The following is a 15,541-nucleotide window of genomic DNA, read 5'->3' on the forward strand; positions in this document are numbered from 1 at the left end:
GCTGTGTGCCTGATCCAGTCACAGATTAGAACATAGGATGTGGATGATTCAAGAGGAGAGAACAGAGTGAGAGGTATATGCTGTTTTAGCAGGAGACTAACGAGCAGGGGGCTAGAAAGTAATTCTGGCTGGGTGCGGTGGCTCACACGTATAATCATCCAGCACTTCGGGAGGCTGAGGCGAGATGATCACTTGAGTCCGGGAGTTCAAGACCAGCCTGGGTAACATAGTTTAACCAGTCTCTAGAAAAAATAAAAAATTAGCTTGGTGTGGTGGTGTGTACCTGTAGTCCCAGCTACTCTGGAGGCTGAGGCAGGAGGATCACTTGAGTCCAGGAGGTCGAGGCTGCAGTGAGCTGTGATCACACCACTGCGCTCCAGCCTGGGTAACAGAGTGAGACTCGAAAAAAACCCCCAAAGAAATAAAAGTTTCTGTTCTCAGACTACCCATCTGCAGAGAACCCTTTTGTGTACAGGAGCTACCTGAGATGGAGAAACCACATCAGAGTGATTTCAGCTCACCTTAAAAACTGGCCCAACCTTCAGTGGAGAGAATCTAGGAACACCACTGGGATGGTGTTCCTACAGATTCCCCCAGGGTGGATAGCTTCACATTTGAGGCGAGGGAACCAAGCACCTGGTGGACGGATGCATGAGTATCCCACTGGGTTACAGATTCACCTCGGGTTTTTTTTTTTTGAGACGGAGTCTCGCTCTGTCACTGGAGTGCAGTGACGTGACCTCGGCTCACTGCAAGCTCCGCCTCCCGGGTTCACGCCATTCTCCTGCCTCAGCCTCCCGAGTAGCTGGGACTACAGGCGACCGCCACCGCGCCCGGCTAATTTTTTGTACTTTTAGTAGAGACGGGGTTTCACCGTGTTAGCCAGGATGGTCTCGATCTCCTGACCTCGTGATCCGCCCGCCTCAGCTTCCCAAAGTGCTGAGATTACAGGCGTGAGCCACTGCGCCCGGCCTCAGCCAGGGTTTTTTTGTTTTGTTTTGTTTTGTTTTGTTTTTTTGAGACAGGCTCTTGCTCTTTCACACCCAGACTGGACAGCAGTGGCGTGATCTTAGCTCACTGAAGCCTCCACCTCCAGGGTTCAAGTGATTCTCATTCCTCAGCCTCCTGAGTAGCTGCGACTACAGGCGTGTGCCACCACGGCTGGCAAATTTTTGTATTTTCAGTAGAGATGGTGTTTCGCCATGTTGGCCTGGCTGGCCACCTTGTGTATTTTTTGGCTGGATAATTAGTGCAGACACTCAGACTTTTCCTACCAAGGGTCCTGAAGGTGCCATATGCCTACTAGCAGGCAAGGCCACACAATGACACAGAAGGATGGCATCTGTGAGGATCAACTTTTGTTTGCTTTGCTTATAGTCTGTAACGCTGTGTATTCCAACACCTGGTCCTTCAGCAGTGGCAGTGGTATGGGGATGGGTAAAAAAATCCATAGAGGAAAAGAAGCAAGCCCATCAACCCACAAGTGAACAATTACTAACATTCCCTCGAGAATAGCTAAAGGAGAGAGAGAGAGAGAGAGAGGGCGAGAGAGAGAGAGAGAGAGAGAGAGGAAGCTACGCTTGCAAAGAAGATTGCTTTGTATTTTATTTACAACAGAATGTAAGAAAAAGTAAGTTATTAACAATAATAAATAACTAGGGAGAAAAACACAGAACAGCCACAAAATGACACAGAAGGATGGCATATGTAAGGATCAACTTTTGTTTGCTTTGCTTATAGTCTGTAATGCTGTGTATTCCAACACCTGGTCCTTCAGCAGTGGCAGTGGTATGTGGATTAACTTAACCAATCAAGATCCCAGCTTGAATGTAAACACTACAAATTACACTTGACGCTACATGTGAGTGGTACAGGTACAACACCAACTCAAAGACCCTCTCCTGGGTGATATACAGAAACTGAAGGGAGACTTGCAATTTGACAGACATGCTTTCAATTTAAAGCAAAAACATCGAGAGGCTTATCCTAAAGTACTTGTTAATTTAACAACAAAATTACAATTATTAATGGCATCTGAAAATGTCCCAACATATTCACATTCTCTTATTACACTAACTCCTAAAAAGCTTAAACACTTATATTTCAAATGCAAACAGATTGTTTCAAAGGTAGAACACAAAAGAACCCAATGTTTTGCCTCAGCATGCCAACAGTGTGCTATTGTGTACACTTCAGTTTCAGCAAGAATGAATAGTTAAAATAGTTTACTCATAATCAGATTGCAGTCACTGGACAGACTTTTTAAATCTCAAGAACTATGGCTCAGATGACAGATTGTCTCCTAGCCTACTGAGTCAGATGATCAGAAAGGTACTAAAACTATTTGGACAATTCCTCTCTATTGGATTATCTGATTACACATCATATGTAGAGTCAGCTATACACTGGCCCTTCTTAAGAGTAAAATTCCTATCGACCTAAGCCAGCCAATGACCTATTACTTTGTTGTCGCTGAGCCATGAAGAGATGCCAAAGAAAGTAGAATTTAAAAATACACATAAATACATTAGCCCTGAAACTTTTGCAGAGAATGATTTATCGAGATGTATCAGAATCTATTCTCTTAGTTCACTGTTTATTACAGTGTCTTGAAAGAAAACCACAGTTACTTTTGCAGGTATTGTGGTAAGTGTCTGCATAATATACCCACAACTGTGCTACTTAGAGATTTATTTTCAGGACCAACAACATGGCTAATAAATACTTCCAAATAAATTAAAATTTTCCTCACACACAGATGCAAAACCGTAACAGAAGGCTTGATAAATCAGTTCACCAACAAACCCATATTGTTTGAGTTACAACGGTGGCAACTAAAAATGTCACGGCCTCCTTCGTTGTTTTCCTTTTCCTTTGCTTTGTCTTGCAACAACCCAAAGTGAGAAAATGAAATGATCTTCAGAGGCGATTTCTAACAAAGCTTATGTGTGTAAAACACCAAGATCTTCTCATCCCAGGAAAGCACAGCTAAAGCAAGAATGCCGTGCTATGGCCAAGAAAATGCACAGGGGCACTTCACATTTGAAATCTTCCCAGAGTTATGAAATGTACAGTCATTTTGATGGTCTCCACTAACTTCAGAGATGAAGATGGAGTGAACGTATGTGATATTCTATGGATTATTTATTTAAATTTGGCTACCAGAGACTTAAAACTGATGGTGTCTGATTCACTATACTATATTTATATTTATATATATATATACACAGGTATAATACAATTTTGGTGAACAAAGTTGAAGGTTTCCATATCGCAGACAGAGGCACTGAGTTAAGGATTCTATTTCCCCCCAAACATGCTTAGCAAATTCAAGTTTCTGCTTTTTTCTTTCTTCTAATTTCCATCATGCAGCCATTTGGCTTCCATCCTTCTAAGAATTATTAATGTTCTGTATATATACATCCATTGCAGGCTTGTATTCCACAATAACAAAGTCATGTATAGAGAATGTGAAATGATACTTGAAAACCAAGATATGTAAAATATTGAAGTCATTTATGCCTTTTGATGACTGGGTTAAATATGCAAAGCAGCTAAAGGAATATCTACACCACCCACCCCCTTTTTAACGCACACGAAGCACATGTAGACAGAAAAACTGAACATACTTTAAGAGCACACACTTTTTTTTTTGGCTAAGAATCACACTATCATCGTAGCTTTGCAACTGATGTCTGTGGTAACATACTGGTTATAAAAGAAATGAAACTCACAAAAGGAAATTAGAACTTAGCTTCCTAAAGCATATAGAATTGTTAACCTTGACAGCAGAAGCTACTTTATAAAAAGGGAAAATAGCAACGCTATTAAGGGAAAAACTAGGTGCCAGATGTGTTAACAGCCTGCACAAAATAAATACATTCTATGTGAAAATAATGACCCCACCCCACCTTGATTTTAGCTTGCAAATGGTAAGCAAATACATATACTATTTCAGTGTCTTCTGAAAGTAGCATTTTGCTCTCTAAAGCAAAACATTTTCATTAAGTACTACTGTGTGGAGAGGGAGGGATTGAGAAGTCCGAGGGGTCTGATAAAATATTAGGTTTTCCCACAAGCAAAAATCATGCTTCCATACCATGCATAGAAGGTGTCTTACTAAGATACTATCATTCTTAGGGAAGAGATACACTGTTGATCTAAGCTATTTGCAACAGGTTTCCTTTGAGTTCTAGGTTTACTCTTTTTTTTTAAGCTAAATATCAACCTATAGATAAAGAAATGATCTTGACAGTCTGACCTATGACTTAGAAAACTTTGGTGCTGGGCTCACGGGGCCAGCGCCTGCACCTTGGGAGAGTGTATCAACCTGAAAGACACTACACAGAGTGCTGAGCACTGAGAGGGAAGCAGGCAGGGTCCACTGGCAGAGAGGCTGTGTGAGAGAAGCAGATTATGCTCCTTGGTCTATTTTGTTTCCTTTGGGATCTGTGTTTTGGGAAGGTCCCTTTCCTGAGGTTGGAGGTTACGATCAGGAAGGCTAGCTGGGGCGCGGGCCTCCGAGTTGCCCAATTACTTCTTCTCTTCCTCTCTTGGAGGACAAAAGTCAATGCTGAGATTTGGCCTGCCCTCCCGTCTGTGTTTAAAGGCAGTGAGGTGCAAAGGTGACAGATTTCTCTCTTTGGAGCAAAGGAGAATTGTCTTTCTGTCACTTCAATGAGTGATCTTGCCTCCTGTCAACCTTGATTCTAATCTTGCATTACCACTAGTTGAAGAAAGGAAAGCTAGACAGAAGGGCATCTATTATCACTCCTCCTTTTCACTCTACAAATAGGAGTCAGCAATTCTGCTCATTCTCTCCTCCCACTTGACAGTAGTTACTCGATGTCCGTGACATTCCCAATATTTGTATTTCAAGTAAGGAGCAAGAGAATGACAGTCTTTTGTAAGGTCTGGTGGTAGGCAATCTGTTCCAGGGAATTCTGGATGTTACTAAGAGTAAAACAAGGAAGGGGATGGGAGACAGTTCTCTTTTTTATAGTTCATGCACAAGACATTCTGACCATGTTAAAGCCCAGTTAGCTTACTCTACCCTTGTACTTCTTTGAGTGGGCAGATAGTAAATGAATTCTATTCAATTAATTGCAAATTCTGAGAATCTTAATTGATGATGGAAGCTGACAAGTCAAGGTTTGTTGGTACCTGTAGAGAAAAAAGATGTTGCCTCACCTGGGCCTCTTGGTTCCTAAACTGAACCATTCCAAAATCAGTTATGGTCACATTCATCCATGCAATTCTTAAGGATTTCTGAGGCCACAAGGGCACAAAAGGGGAAAGTTATTAAAAGACAGAAACAAGTAGAATCTTTATTAAATTCTGTGGAAGGTATAAATGAGTTATTATTAATTGCACTTGGAGCCTCTATAGCTTGATGATTAAAATTTTCAAAAGTTTAGAATTAATTAGGCTCCAAATCCTGAGTCAGACTAACCACAAAATAGGAATCTCAGTAACTATTGGTATTCAAGTATTAGTAATTAGCAGTTCAAAATTTAACAGCTAAGTATGTTATGCCTGAGAGTATTTTGGAGAATTTTAGATTTGATGAGAGGAAACTGACTTCACTATTTTCTACCATACCTTGTAACAAAAGTGGTGCAAAGTTTTCATTCATTTATCCTTGAAGTCCATGCCAAACCTCATCAAATGCCCAATAACAAGGCTTCCTCTCTGGCATACAGCTATGTGGTTACAGAAGATTCCTTCTGTCCTTTGCAAGTCTTACATCTTACATCTAATATGATGCTGTGTAGCATACTTAGGGAATCATATTCTATGTGAAGTTACTGAGTCACATGCACACTGAAAGGTCGAAGGAACATGTTTGAGTGACAAAGCAGTCTTTTTCTCTATCAGAAGATTCTTAAAAAAAAAAAACAACAACAAATGAAAATATAAAACCCCATGAGATATTTATATAAAGTTACTCAGATTTGGGCCGACACGGCTTATCTGAAGAGTGCATGCCGGGTAAATTCAGGGTGGCTTTTTTCTCAGGGTCTGGAAGTGTGAGAGTTTCTGGGGCAGACTTTTTCCGGGGCCGATCTTTGGGAACGGACAGAAATTCGGGTGCGTCTGTGGAGAGAGGGGTGGATGGAGCACTAGAAGGCGCACTGCGGACGGAAGAAGGCAGCAGGGGGATGCTGGAGATAGAAATTGCAGGTGGGAAAATGCCGATTTTCTTGTTGGTGGCTTCCTGAGTGGCTCGTTCAAATTCTCGGACTTCATCCATTGTCATGTCTTCAAGGAGAAAAACAGAAAGAAAAACGAGCAGTTATTTATAAGAGAGGCAAATAGATTCATCACTACCCTTGTTTTTACAGGAACTATGGGAACCCTATCATAAAGGGGCCTCTCCCGATTATACACCCAAAGTATCACTGAAATACCAAACCCCCAATTTTTTCTATTGGAAGCTACACCCTGAAAACAATATCCCTTCATGATTATCCATTTAAGATTTTCCAAAGCACTCTTCACAATGAGTATTTTAAGTATTCTCAATAAGGACTTAACAGTAGAATACAGAACTAGACGGGGGAAATGTGTGCCTGTGTGTGTGTATGTGTGGGCACCCGTGTGCATCTGTGTTGTTGTGGGTCTGGTGTGGGGTATTTGGAGCTATAATTAACTGGTCATGTTTTTCATAAAGAGAAGGTAATGAAAACAATCAATGGCCCTGAAATGACACATATTATTGTCATTATTGTCAACTTTAGATCATGAAAGTATACCTTTATAGGGTAAACAGGTAAATCATCAGGATTTTTCAACATACTACCTTCTTTTTTTTTTTTCTTTCTGAGACGGGATCTCACTGCATCACCCAGGCTGGAGTGCAGTGGTGCGATCATGACTCACGGTAGTCTCGACCTCCTGGGCTCAAGTGATCCTCCTGCCTTAGGGTCCCGTGAGGCTGAAACCACAGGTGCATGCCATAATGCCTGGTTTAATTTTTTGTATTTTCTGTAGAGACAGGGTCTCGCTATGTTGCCTAGGCTGGTCTTGAATTCCTCAGCTCAAGTGATCCGCCTGCCTAAGCCTCCCAAAGTGTTGGGATTACAGGCGTGAGCCACTGTACTCAGGCCAACATGCTATCTTCTTAATCAATACATATATTTTTTATTCTGAGGGGCCACAAAGATGCTGTTGTTTCTGGTTTCCTGACTGTGTGTCGATCCTAAGAAGGTTCAGAGATTGTGTTTTAATAAATTCAGTTTCAAAAACACGTAAATCAACAATATCACCACACCCTGCTAATCATTCCAAAGCCAAGAAAATAAAACCATTTCTTGAGGAAACTTAAAAAGAATAGAGAATGAAAGGAGAGGATCATTTAATAGTGAGGATTCTATTTAAAAGAAAAAAAAGCATGACTTGGAATTCAACAAATAAGACAGTGATACCACTGTTAATAATCATTGTTGGATAATGTAGGTTTTCCAAATACCTGAAATGTTCTTATTTAAGTGAGAAAGTAAAAACAGTATTTAAAAAATGTAAATCTTTCCCTAATGTGTTTGATGTATTATATATACTTCCTACATTTCAGACATAATATGTTGAAGATATATCACTGTGCAAAAATACAGTTCCTTAGTTCCTTCTCAGGGTCTATTTGCTCTTTATGGCTTGATATCTCTTCTCTCATGCTCAGAAACTCTATTATTACTGTTATTATTTATTTATTTATTTATTTATTTATTTGAGATAGAGTCTTGCTCTGTTGCACAGGCCGGAGTGCAATGGCGTGATCTTGGCTCACTGCAACCTCCACCTCCTGGGCTCAAGTAATTCTCCTGCCTCAGCCTCCTGAATAGCTGGGACTACAGGCATGTGCCACCATGCCCAGCTAATTTTTGTACTTTTAGCAGAGACAGGGTTTCACCATGTTGGCCAGGCTGGTCTCGAACTCCTGACCTCGTGATCCACCTGCCTCGGCCTCCCAAAGTGCTGGGATTACAGGCATGAGCCACAGTGCCCAGCTTAATCTTTAGGTTTTATAACATCTGAGCAAACCAGAAGTATTTTTCACAAAATGAAATCCTTAAGAGGATTTCCTGGGAACAATTATTAAAATTTTCCGAAAGGGAAAGTTTTTACAAAGGATATAAATCATTATGACTGTGTGGATAAGATATAAAATTCAGAATATATCAAGAAAAATTGTACCTATAAACTTACCAATTTTTAAAAACATGGAAGACTATTAAATGAGCTAAGAAGTGAGATTAAGGTTATATAAAAAGAGGCATTTATTTCACAATAAAGTTGAGGCTGAGAAAAATTTTAGTGTATCAGGGTATGTTATGTTTTTGCTATGATAAATGGATATTATCTTTGAAAAAGCAGACTTTCTTTATCAAGTGGCTGAATACATTGCTCTACTCCACATAGCCAGCAGGGGGCAGAAATAATCTAAAGCACAGAATTTTGATTTTCCACTCCCAGAGGCTCTTACAAGTTCCCTTCCTTGAAGGCTTTGAACCTGCTCAATTGAAAAGAAGACTTATTTCCTCACTGCTGTGTTCATGGATATTAATTTTGCCTAATTTCAATCTAATTTGTCCCTGCTTGGGTTGATGATCTAAAATTCATTTAGCACCCATGCAGTTTTTATTTGTGACAAAGAGCCACCTCCTGATTTTTCACTGCTTTTCATTATGATACAGGAGAAAGACTAAGGAAAAATAAATGTGCTCCAATTTCATGGAATTCCAAAGGATAATGGAAATGTCATAAGCATTCAAAATAACCACTTTGTGTAACTTCTCCGGTGGCAGGCATCTTTCACCCTGAAGTCACGGGAACAACGCTGAGGGGCAGCCAGAGATTATGTGGGCTTTTCCATGGGAAGAACCACTCTACGTTATCACCTTCTACATAGCAAGTGGACTTTATTTTTTATTTTACTTTATTTATTTATTTTTTTGAGATGGAGTTGCACTCTTGTTGCCCAGGCTGGAGTGCAGTGGCGCAATCTCTGCTCACTGCAACCTCCATCTCCTGGGTTCAAACGATTCTCCTGCCTCAGCCTCCCGAGTAGCTGGGATTACAGGCATGCGCCACCACGCCCGGCTAATTTTGTATTTTTAGTAGAGACGGGGTTTCTTCATGTTGGTCAGGCTGGTCTTGAACTCCCGACCTCAGGTGATACGCCCGCCTTGGCCTCCCAAAGTGCTGGGATTACAGGCGTGAGCCACCGCACCCGGCCATGGACTTTAATTATAAAGTAATAATCACAGTAAAACTGAAAGAAAGCCAAGCCAAGGGCCTTATAGGCTGTGAGAAAATCACTGAGCTTAGCATCTTTTAGCCTTCTGGTGTCTCCTCTTTTCCTGTGGCTTCTTCCTTTGTTTGCCTGGTCATATTTATAGTGAATGGCTTTCAGAGTGGCCGAGGGGGAACTGGGGCCCAACATTTCTAAAAGAAAAGGTAATTGAAAGTGATAGAAATTCAAGGAGAGTTTCCTTAAAGAGCACTTCTAGGGGGAAGTCCTACTGGAATTGGTCTGTGCATAGAGAGGAAACGCCTCTTGCTCCAACAGTTTCCTGCAAATCGGATCACTGCATGCAAAATGGGAGAAGAGTTAGGGCCCTTGCAACCTCAAGGGCAATCACATGCAACCAGTTGCAGCACATGAGACTTGCAGGGCACATTCCAAAGACATGCTCCAAAAATTTAACTAAAAATTTCCAAAGTGCAATCAGAAGGTCTTCACAATTCTAAAGGATCCATTTATGACAACAGCCACATCTAAATTTCCTAGAACTACAGCATTGATTTTTTTTTTTTTTTGAGACAGAGTTTTGCTCTTGTTGCCCAGGCTGGAGTGCAATGGCGCGATCTTGGCTCACTGCAACCTCCGCCGCCCAGCTTCAAGCAATTCTCCTGCCTTAGCCTCCTAAGTAGCTAGGATTACAGGCATGCACCACCACACCCAGCTAATTTTGTATTTTAAGTAGAGACGCGGTTTCTCCATGTTGGTCAGGCGTGTCTCGAACCCCCGACCTCAGGTGATCCACCTGCCTCGGCCTCCCAAAGTGCTGGGCTTACAGGCATGAGCCACCGCGCCCAGTTGATTTTTTTTTTAACACCTACTATGTATTATTCTGGAGACTGGGCTAATGGACATGAGGACTCAAGGCAGAACCCAAAGAGATCACAGCTCTGGCTGAAGATGCAAATAAATGATTTGGTGATTACACTTTTCTTTGTTATCTCTAGCTCCCCTTCATTAGCATGAATGATTGAGAGATTACGATACTTAAAATGCTGGCATACAATATACAGTCAGCTCTCAATTTCCAGTGTGCAGCGAAATAACTGAGGCTCTCTAAGGCTTATCCTAAGTCCCAGGGATCTGCTAGGCAGCTCAGCACATCCCCAGCTCACACCCCTTCACTGCTCAGCCTGTGTGTCTGCACAGACTGCAGCCCATCTTGAGATTATCCTAAGTAAAAAGGAACTGATTGGGTAAAACAGCTATAAAGAGCCACAGAAAGCTTTTCAAAGCAAATGTAAAGAAACTTAAAATAGCTGATGAGCCAGAAGCCCTCCCTTGAATGAATAAGTGAGTGTTAGCTATGTTTTTAAAAGTTACTGACATGTTATTCTAGTTTACATATGACATCAATTTTCACTTCTCTGCTCTTTTATGGTGCAGGCCGTTTTACTAGTCCCACAAAAGTGTTTCCACTCTCCATGTTCTTGGTTTTATGACCGAAATAACCTCCACGTCAAGCAACTTTAAGGGATCGAAATGTCTGGAAGAGAGAGGTGACACTGCCCAATTTAGATCCAGCTGAGGTTCTGCAGCAACAGGGTCTGGGTGCCGACATGTTTCTATGGAAGTTTGTGAACCGGGCATCTGCAGTATTTCCAAGATCAGTTTACATGTGCATTTGTGAAAGGGTGGGCAACATGTTTTAAAAATTCTACGTACACTTGTTTGGGCATGACTCTCTATGTCATCCACAGGGGAGGAATGCTGATTGCAAACTTTTATGTTGGTTTGTTCATGCATGTTTTTCTCGTATTCCCGAACATCATCCATTGTCATATCTGAAAGAGGTCAAGATGTTGGCAACTTCCGTTATTAGATGCAAACTTTCAACGGGGACACTTTAGGGAAAGATGGTAGCTGAGCAGTAGCCAAGGAGGTTTAAAAAAGCAGAGACTTGTCTAACTTTATGATGAGTAAGTCATAAAGTTAGCTAAACCAACCAAAGGGGGAGTGAGGGCAAGGAAGTTAAGTCAAAATAGAACAGAGAAGAGTGGAAATTATTTAGGGGTGATTCTTGTAAAGTGAGCTAGGTTTGGGTAGAAAGTATTAGCATGTGGGCAGTACCATAGCCTGAGATCTCCTAAAGCATCATTAGAAGATCCCATTGGGGACAGAGGGTCAGTTTTGCTTGGTTTAATACTTACCTTCCACATAGCTTTCAAAATAGATTTAGAGGTTGTTTAAATCAATGCATTCAACAACAGAAAGGACACTTTCATTGCTGTTATAGGAGGCAGGATGTAGAAGGCAGAGCAATGATATTCACTGGTACAATTGAGATTTGGTGCAACTTGCACACAGATGTAAATTTGCACAGAATGCATGGCGTCAGAGAGTGCAGGTCTGTACTGAACCTCAAGTCTTGGCTAACAGCTTGAAGATGGCTGGCACTACTTCCACCCACACTGATCTAAAAATAAAATGGCACATGACATGATTTTTGGCCCAAGTCTGCAGTTTTTCAGTATTTCAGGATAATGATCTCTTAATCTAGTGGTTCTCAACGGGGGACAATTTTATGACATTTTTGGTTGTTAGAACTAGGGAAGGGGTGCTACTGGCATCTAGTGTGCAGATTCCAGGGACACTATGGAGCATCCTACAATGCACAGGACCCCCAGCCCCCAACAAAAAATTATCTGGTCCAAAATGTCAATAGTACCAAAGTTGAGAAACCCTGTCTTAATCCAACTGATAAAAATTTTAAGGCCAGGCATGGTGGCTCATGCCTGTAATCCCAGCACTTTGGGAGGCCAAGGCGGGTGGATCAATTGAGGTCAGGAGTTCAAGACCAGCCTGGACAACATGGTGAAACCCCGTCTCTACTAAAAATACAAAAATTAGCTGGGCGTGGTGGAGGGCGCCTGTAATCCCAGCTACATGGGAGGCTGAGACAGGAGAAGCACTTGAACCCGGGAGGCAGAGGTTGCAGTGAGCTGAGATCACACCACTGCACTCCAGCCTGGGCGACAGAGTGAGACCTTGTCTCAAAAAAAACCAACCAACCAAACAAAAAAAACTTAAATAAGGAACCCATCCACCTTCAGTATGTGAAATGCATAAAAATGACAATTAGTCTCACTTCAAATACTTCTGTCATTTTACCCCGACCCCTACCCGGCTCCTTGCTTATTTTACATTTTATCAGCAATATTCCCAGGTAGGCATTCCTCTGTTAACTCTCTTGGCAGAACTGAACTTCATGCTCTTTACCAATGATGGTATGCCGAACAAAGTGCTTCCTCTGCCACCCTGACCACTAATTGGCTTAGTGGGGATTTAGAGTGGGCATTCACAGCTGGAATTTTTCCTTAAGTATTTTCTGCATCATGTGGTTTGGTGTCTTTTTATATCAGTCCATGTGTCATGTGAGATCCTCTTCATTTCCAAAGGGCAGATTTGCCAGGAGTTTATGATTTCATTCATTGTGGTCTGGGACCAAGATGCTGTGTGCTTCTAAATCCAGACCTGGTCTATTTTATGCAGAAGATCATTCCCAGGTATACCTGGAGATCCTCAATCACAAATGCGGTCCATAAGCAATGTAAGTATCAAGCATGCTAAGCAGCAGCTTGGCCAAGCAAGGAGCATGCTCTTCTTTTAGAAAATCAAGGTAACCAAAAAGCAATAAAGAGATGCTGCTTTATGATGAAAACAAATGCATCTTAGTTAATAATAACAACACATTCTTTCAGTACAATCACTTTCAATGGCTGCTTATCAACATTTCTTAAACACAAATATATCTGAAATAATACTAGATGATCATTTTTAGCTAGGAGTTGAAAATTTAAAGAAGTTTCTGTACACATATGTCATTAAGGGGTGCCCCCCACCATCCCAACAGGCATGACAGTAATTTGGAAAACAAAAGCCAAGGACTTAACAGGTTTTTTTGTTCTATTGAATCTCCACAGAAATCATACTTCATCTTGAATTAGCTCAACGTCAAGATAGGGGCTTAAACTTTGTGACTATGGGCTTTCAAAGATGTATCCATTTTATGGATGTGAAAAAGGGTTTAACAACAAAGATATTCATTGCTGCCTTGTTCATAATAATGAAAAATTGAAAACAACCCAGGGGACTGATAGCACTATGCAATCATTAAAAATTAGGTAGAAGAATAGTTAATCCTAGAGAGATATCCTTAATCTATTGTTAAATAAAAAATAGGAGGTAAAAAGAACTGTATATAGCATATGAAATCAATTTAGTCAGAAAATCATTATCTACATTAAAAAAACACTGAAAGGATATATTTCAAAATGTTAACAGTGATTATTTTGAAGAGTTAGAATTACAGGTAATTTTAATTTCCTTCTTTTTGCTTATCTACATTTTTGAAATTTTCTACATCAAATATGCATTGCTTATGGAAAAGAAAAAAAAAAACATTATTTAAGAATCTGTTATTTTGGGCTGGGCAGGGTGGCTTATGCCTGTAATCCCAGCACTTTGGGAGGCCGAGATGGGCGGATCACCTGAGGCCAGGAGTTGGAGACCAGCCCAGCCAACATGGTGAAACCCTGTCTCTACTAAAAATAGAAAAATTAGCCAGGTATGGTGGCACACACCTGTAACCCCAGCTACTCGGGAGGCTGAGGTACAAGAATCGCTTGAACCTGGGAGACGGAGGCTGCAGTGAGTCAAGATCATGCCACTGCACTCCAGCCTGGGTGACAGAGCAAGACTCTGTCTCAAAAAAAAAAAAAAAAAAAAAAATTTGTTATTTTGGATCATTATGAGATGGATACCGTCAATTTGGAATTGGTAAGGAGAAGATAGACTTTTCCAGAATTTCTGTTCACTCTAGAAACATAATCCCCTGTTTTTTTTCTTTTTTTTTTTTTTTGAGACAGAGTCTAACTCTGTCACCCAGGCTGGAGTGCACTGGTGCAATTTCAGCTCACTGCAACCTCCGCCTCCCGGGTTCAAGTGATTCTCCCGCCTCAGCCTCCCGAGCAGCTGGGATTACTGGTGTGTGCCACCACGCCCGGCTAATTTTTGTACTTTTAGTAGAGATGGGGTGTCACCATGTTGGTCAGGCTGGTCTCGAACTCCTGACCTCAAGTGATCTGCCCACCTCGCCCTCCCAAAGTGCTGGGATTACAGGTGTGAGCCACCATACCCAGCCATCCCCTATTATTTTTTTTAAACAAAGAGTTAAGAAACGAAATTTCAGAAAATTCTATAAAAGAAAATCTCCCAATTTTGCCACATAGGAATGAACATTCCTAGTAGAGTAGTTCTCTAAAAGATGGTGATAATATGGTCCCTGCTGTGAAGGAAAATATGTTTGTCTAAATCCTGAAATATCCTCACAGACTATAAATGTGTATGAACATGATGTAAATATTTTCAGTATTTCTCAGTAATTTATGGAAATCCTAATCAAGTGAAAATGCTCCTGTTCAGGTTAGCTGGTAAAATGCACTGTCTAGCTTTTGCAACATATATGACCTCAAAATCTTTGTAGAAATCAATATTTTAGTAAATTCAATTACATATGCCCAAAGACAGATTATACAGTAATGATGATTCATCTTTATTATTGATTGATTTTCAATGATCAGAGTGACTTCAAACAATTTAGGTTCAGACTTCTTTGCTTCCAGCAAACAAATGCTTAGGTGTATCAACTTTTTTTTTTTTTTTTTTTTGAGACTGAGTTTCGCTCTTGTCACCCAGGCTGGAGTGCAATGGTGTGATCTTGGCTTACTACAAACTCGGCCTTCTGGGTTCAAGCGATTCTCCTGCCTCAGCCTCCCAAGTAGCTGGGATTACAGGCATCCGCCACCACACCCAGCTAATTTTTGTATTTTTAGTAGCGACGGGGTTTCACCATGTTGGCCAGGCTGGTCTCGAACTCCTGACCTTGTGATTCACCCGCCTCGGCCTCCCAAAGTGCTGGGATTACAGGCGTGAGCCACCGCACCTGGCCCAAACTCTTAATTAAAGTAAGCCCATGTCAATTACTTTGCAAATACATTGGTAAACAGTCAGCTCTTCACTTATAGATTGTGAAAGGTCATAATTTACTCTTCCTAAATAAGGTTTCCTACATAAAGACTCCTTAAGCCAGCAATACTGGGGATAATTGCCTAATTTAAGAGAATATTGCAACTGGTACGGTATTTCTTCTGATAAAGAAAGTGCATCCTAATATCTTTGAGACTCTGCTATCAGAGGTTAAACAGCCCTGGGAAGTATTTTGGGAACACACATGCCCTG

General features: G+C 41.1%; 1 protein-coding gene and 1 long non-coding RNA gene across 3 annotated transcripts in view; one reads left to right on the forward strand and one right to left on the reverse strand.

Moving 5' to 3' along the window:
• The window catches only part of LOC129533512 (uncharacterized), a 41,640-nt gene that overhangs the window by 18,978 nt on the left and 7,121 nt on the right, over positions 1 to 15,541 (forward strand). The window lies entirely within an intron of this gene.
• PITPNC1 (phosphatidylinositol transfer protein cytoplasmic 1) overlaps positions 5,825 to 15,541 on the reverse strand; it is a 311,332-nt gene continuing 301,615 nt past the window's right edge. The window contains exons 8-9 of one of the 2 annotated variants that reach the window (XM_055387011.2): positions 10,967 to 11,085; positions 5,825 to 6,261 (exon numbers count right to left, since the gene is read on the reverse strand). In XM_055387011.2, the coding sequence (XP_055242986.1) occupies positions 6,256 to 6,261; positions 10,967 to 11,085 (125 nt within the window). In that variant the 3' untranslated portion in view covers positions 5,825 to 6,255. The remainder of the gene's footprint in view (positions 6,262 to 10,966; positions 11,086 to 15,541) is intronic. The other variant, XM_055387009.2, reaches the window with a different exon arrangement.

This window comes from Gorilla gorilla, chromosome 4 (genome assembly GCF_029281585.2).
Source record: "Gorilla gorilla gorilla isolate KB3781 chromosome 4, NHGRI_mGorGor1-v2.1_pri, whole genome shotgun sequence".
Taxonomy (NCBI): Eukaryota; Metazoa; Chordata; class Mammalia; order Primates; family Hominidae; genus Gorilla; species Gorilla gorilla.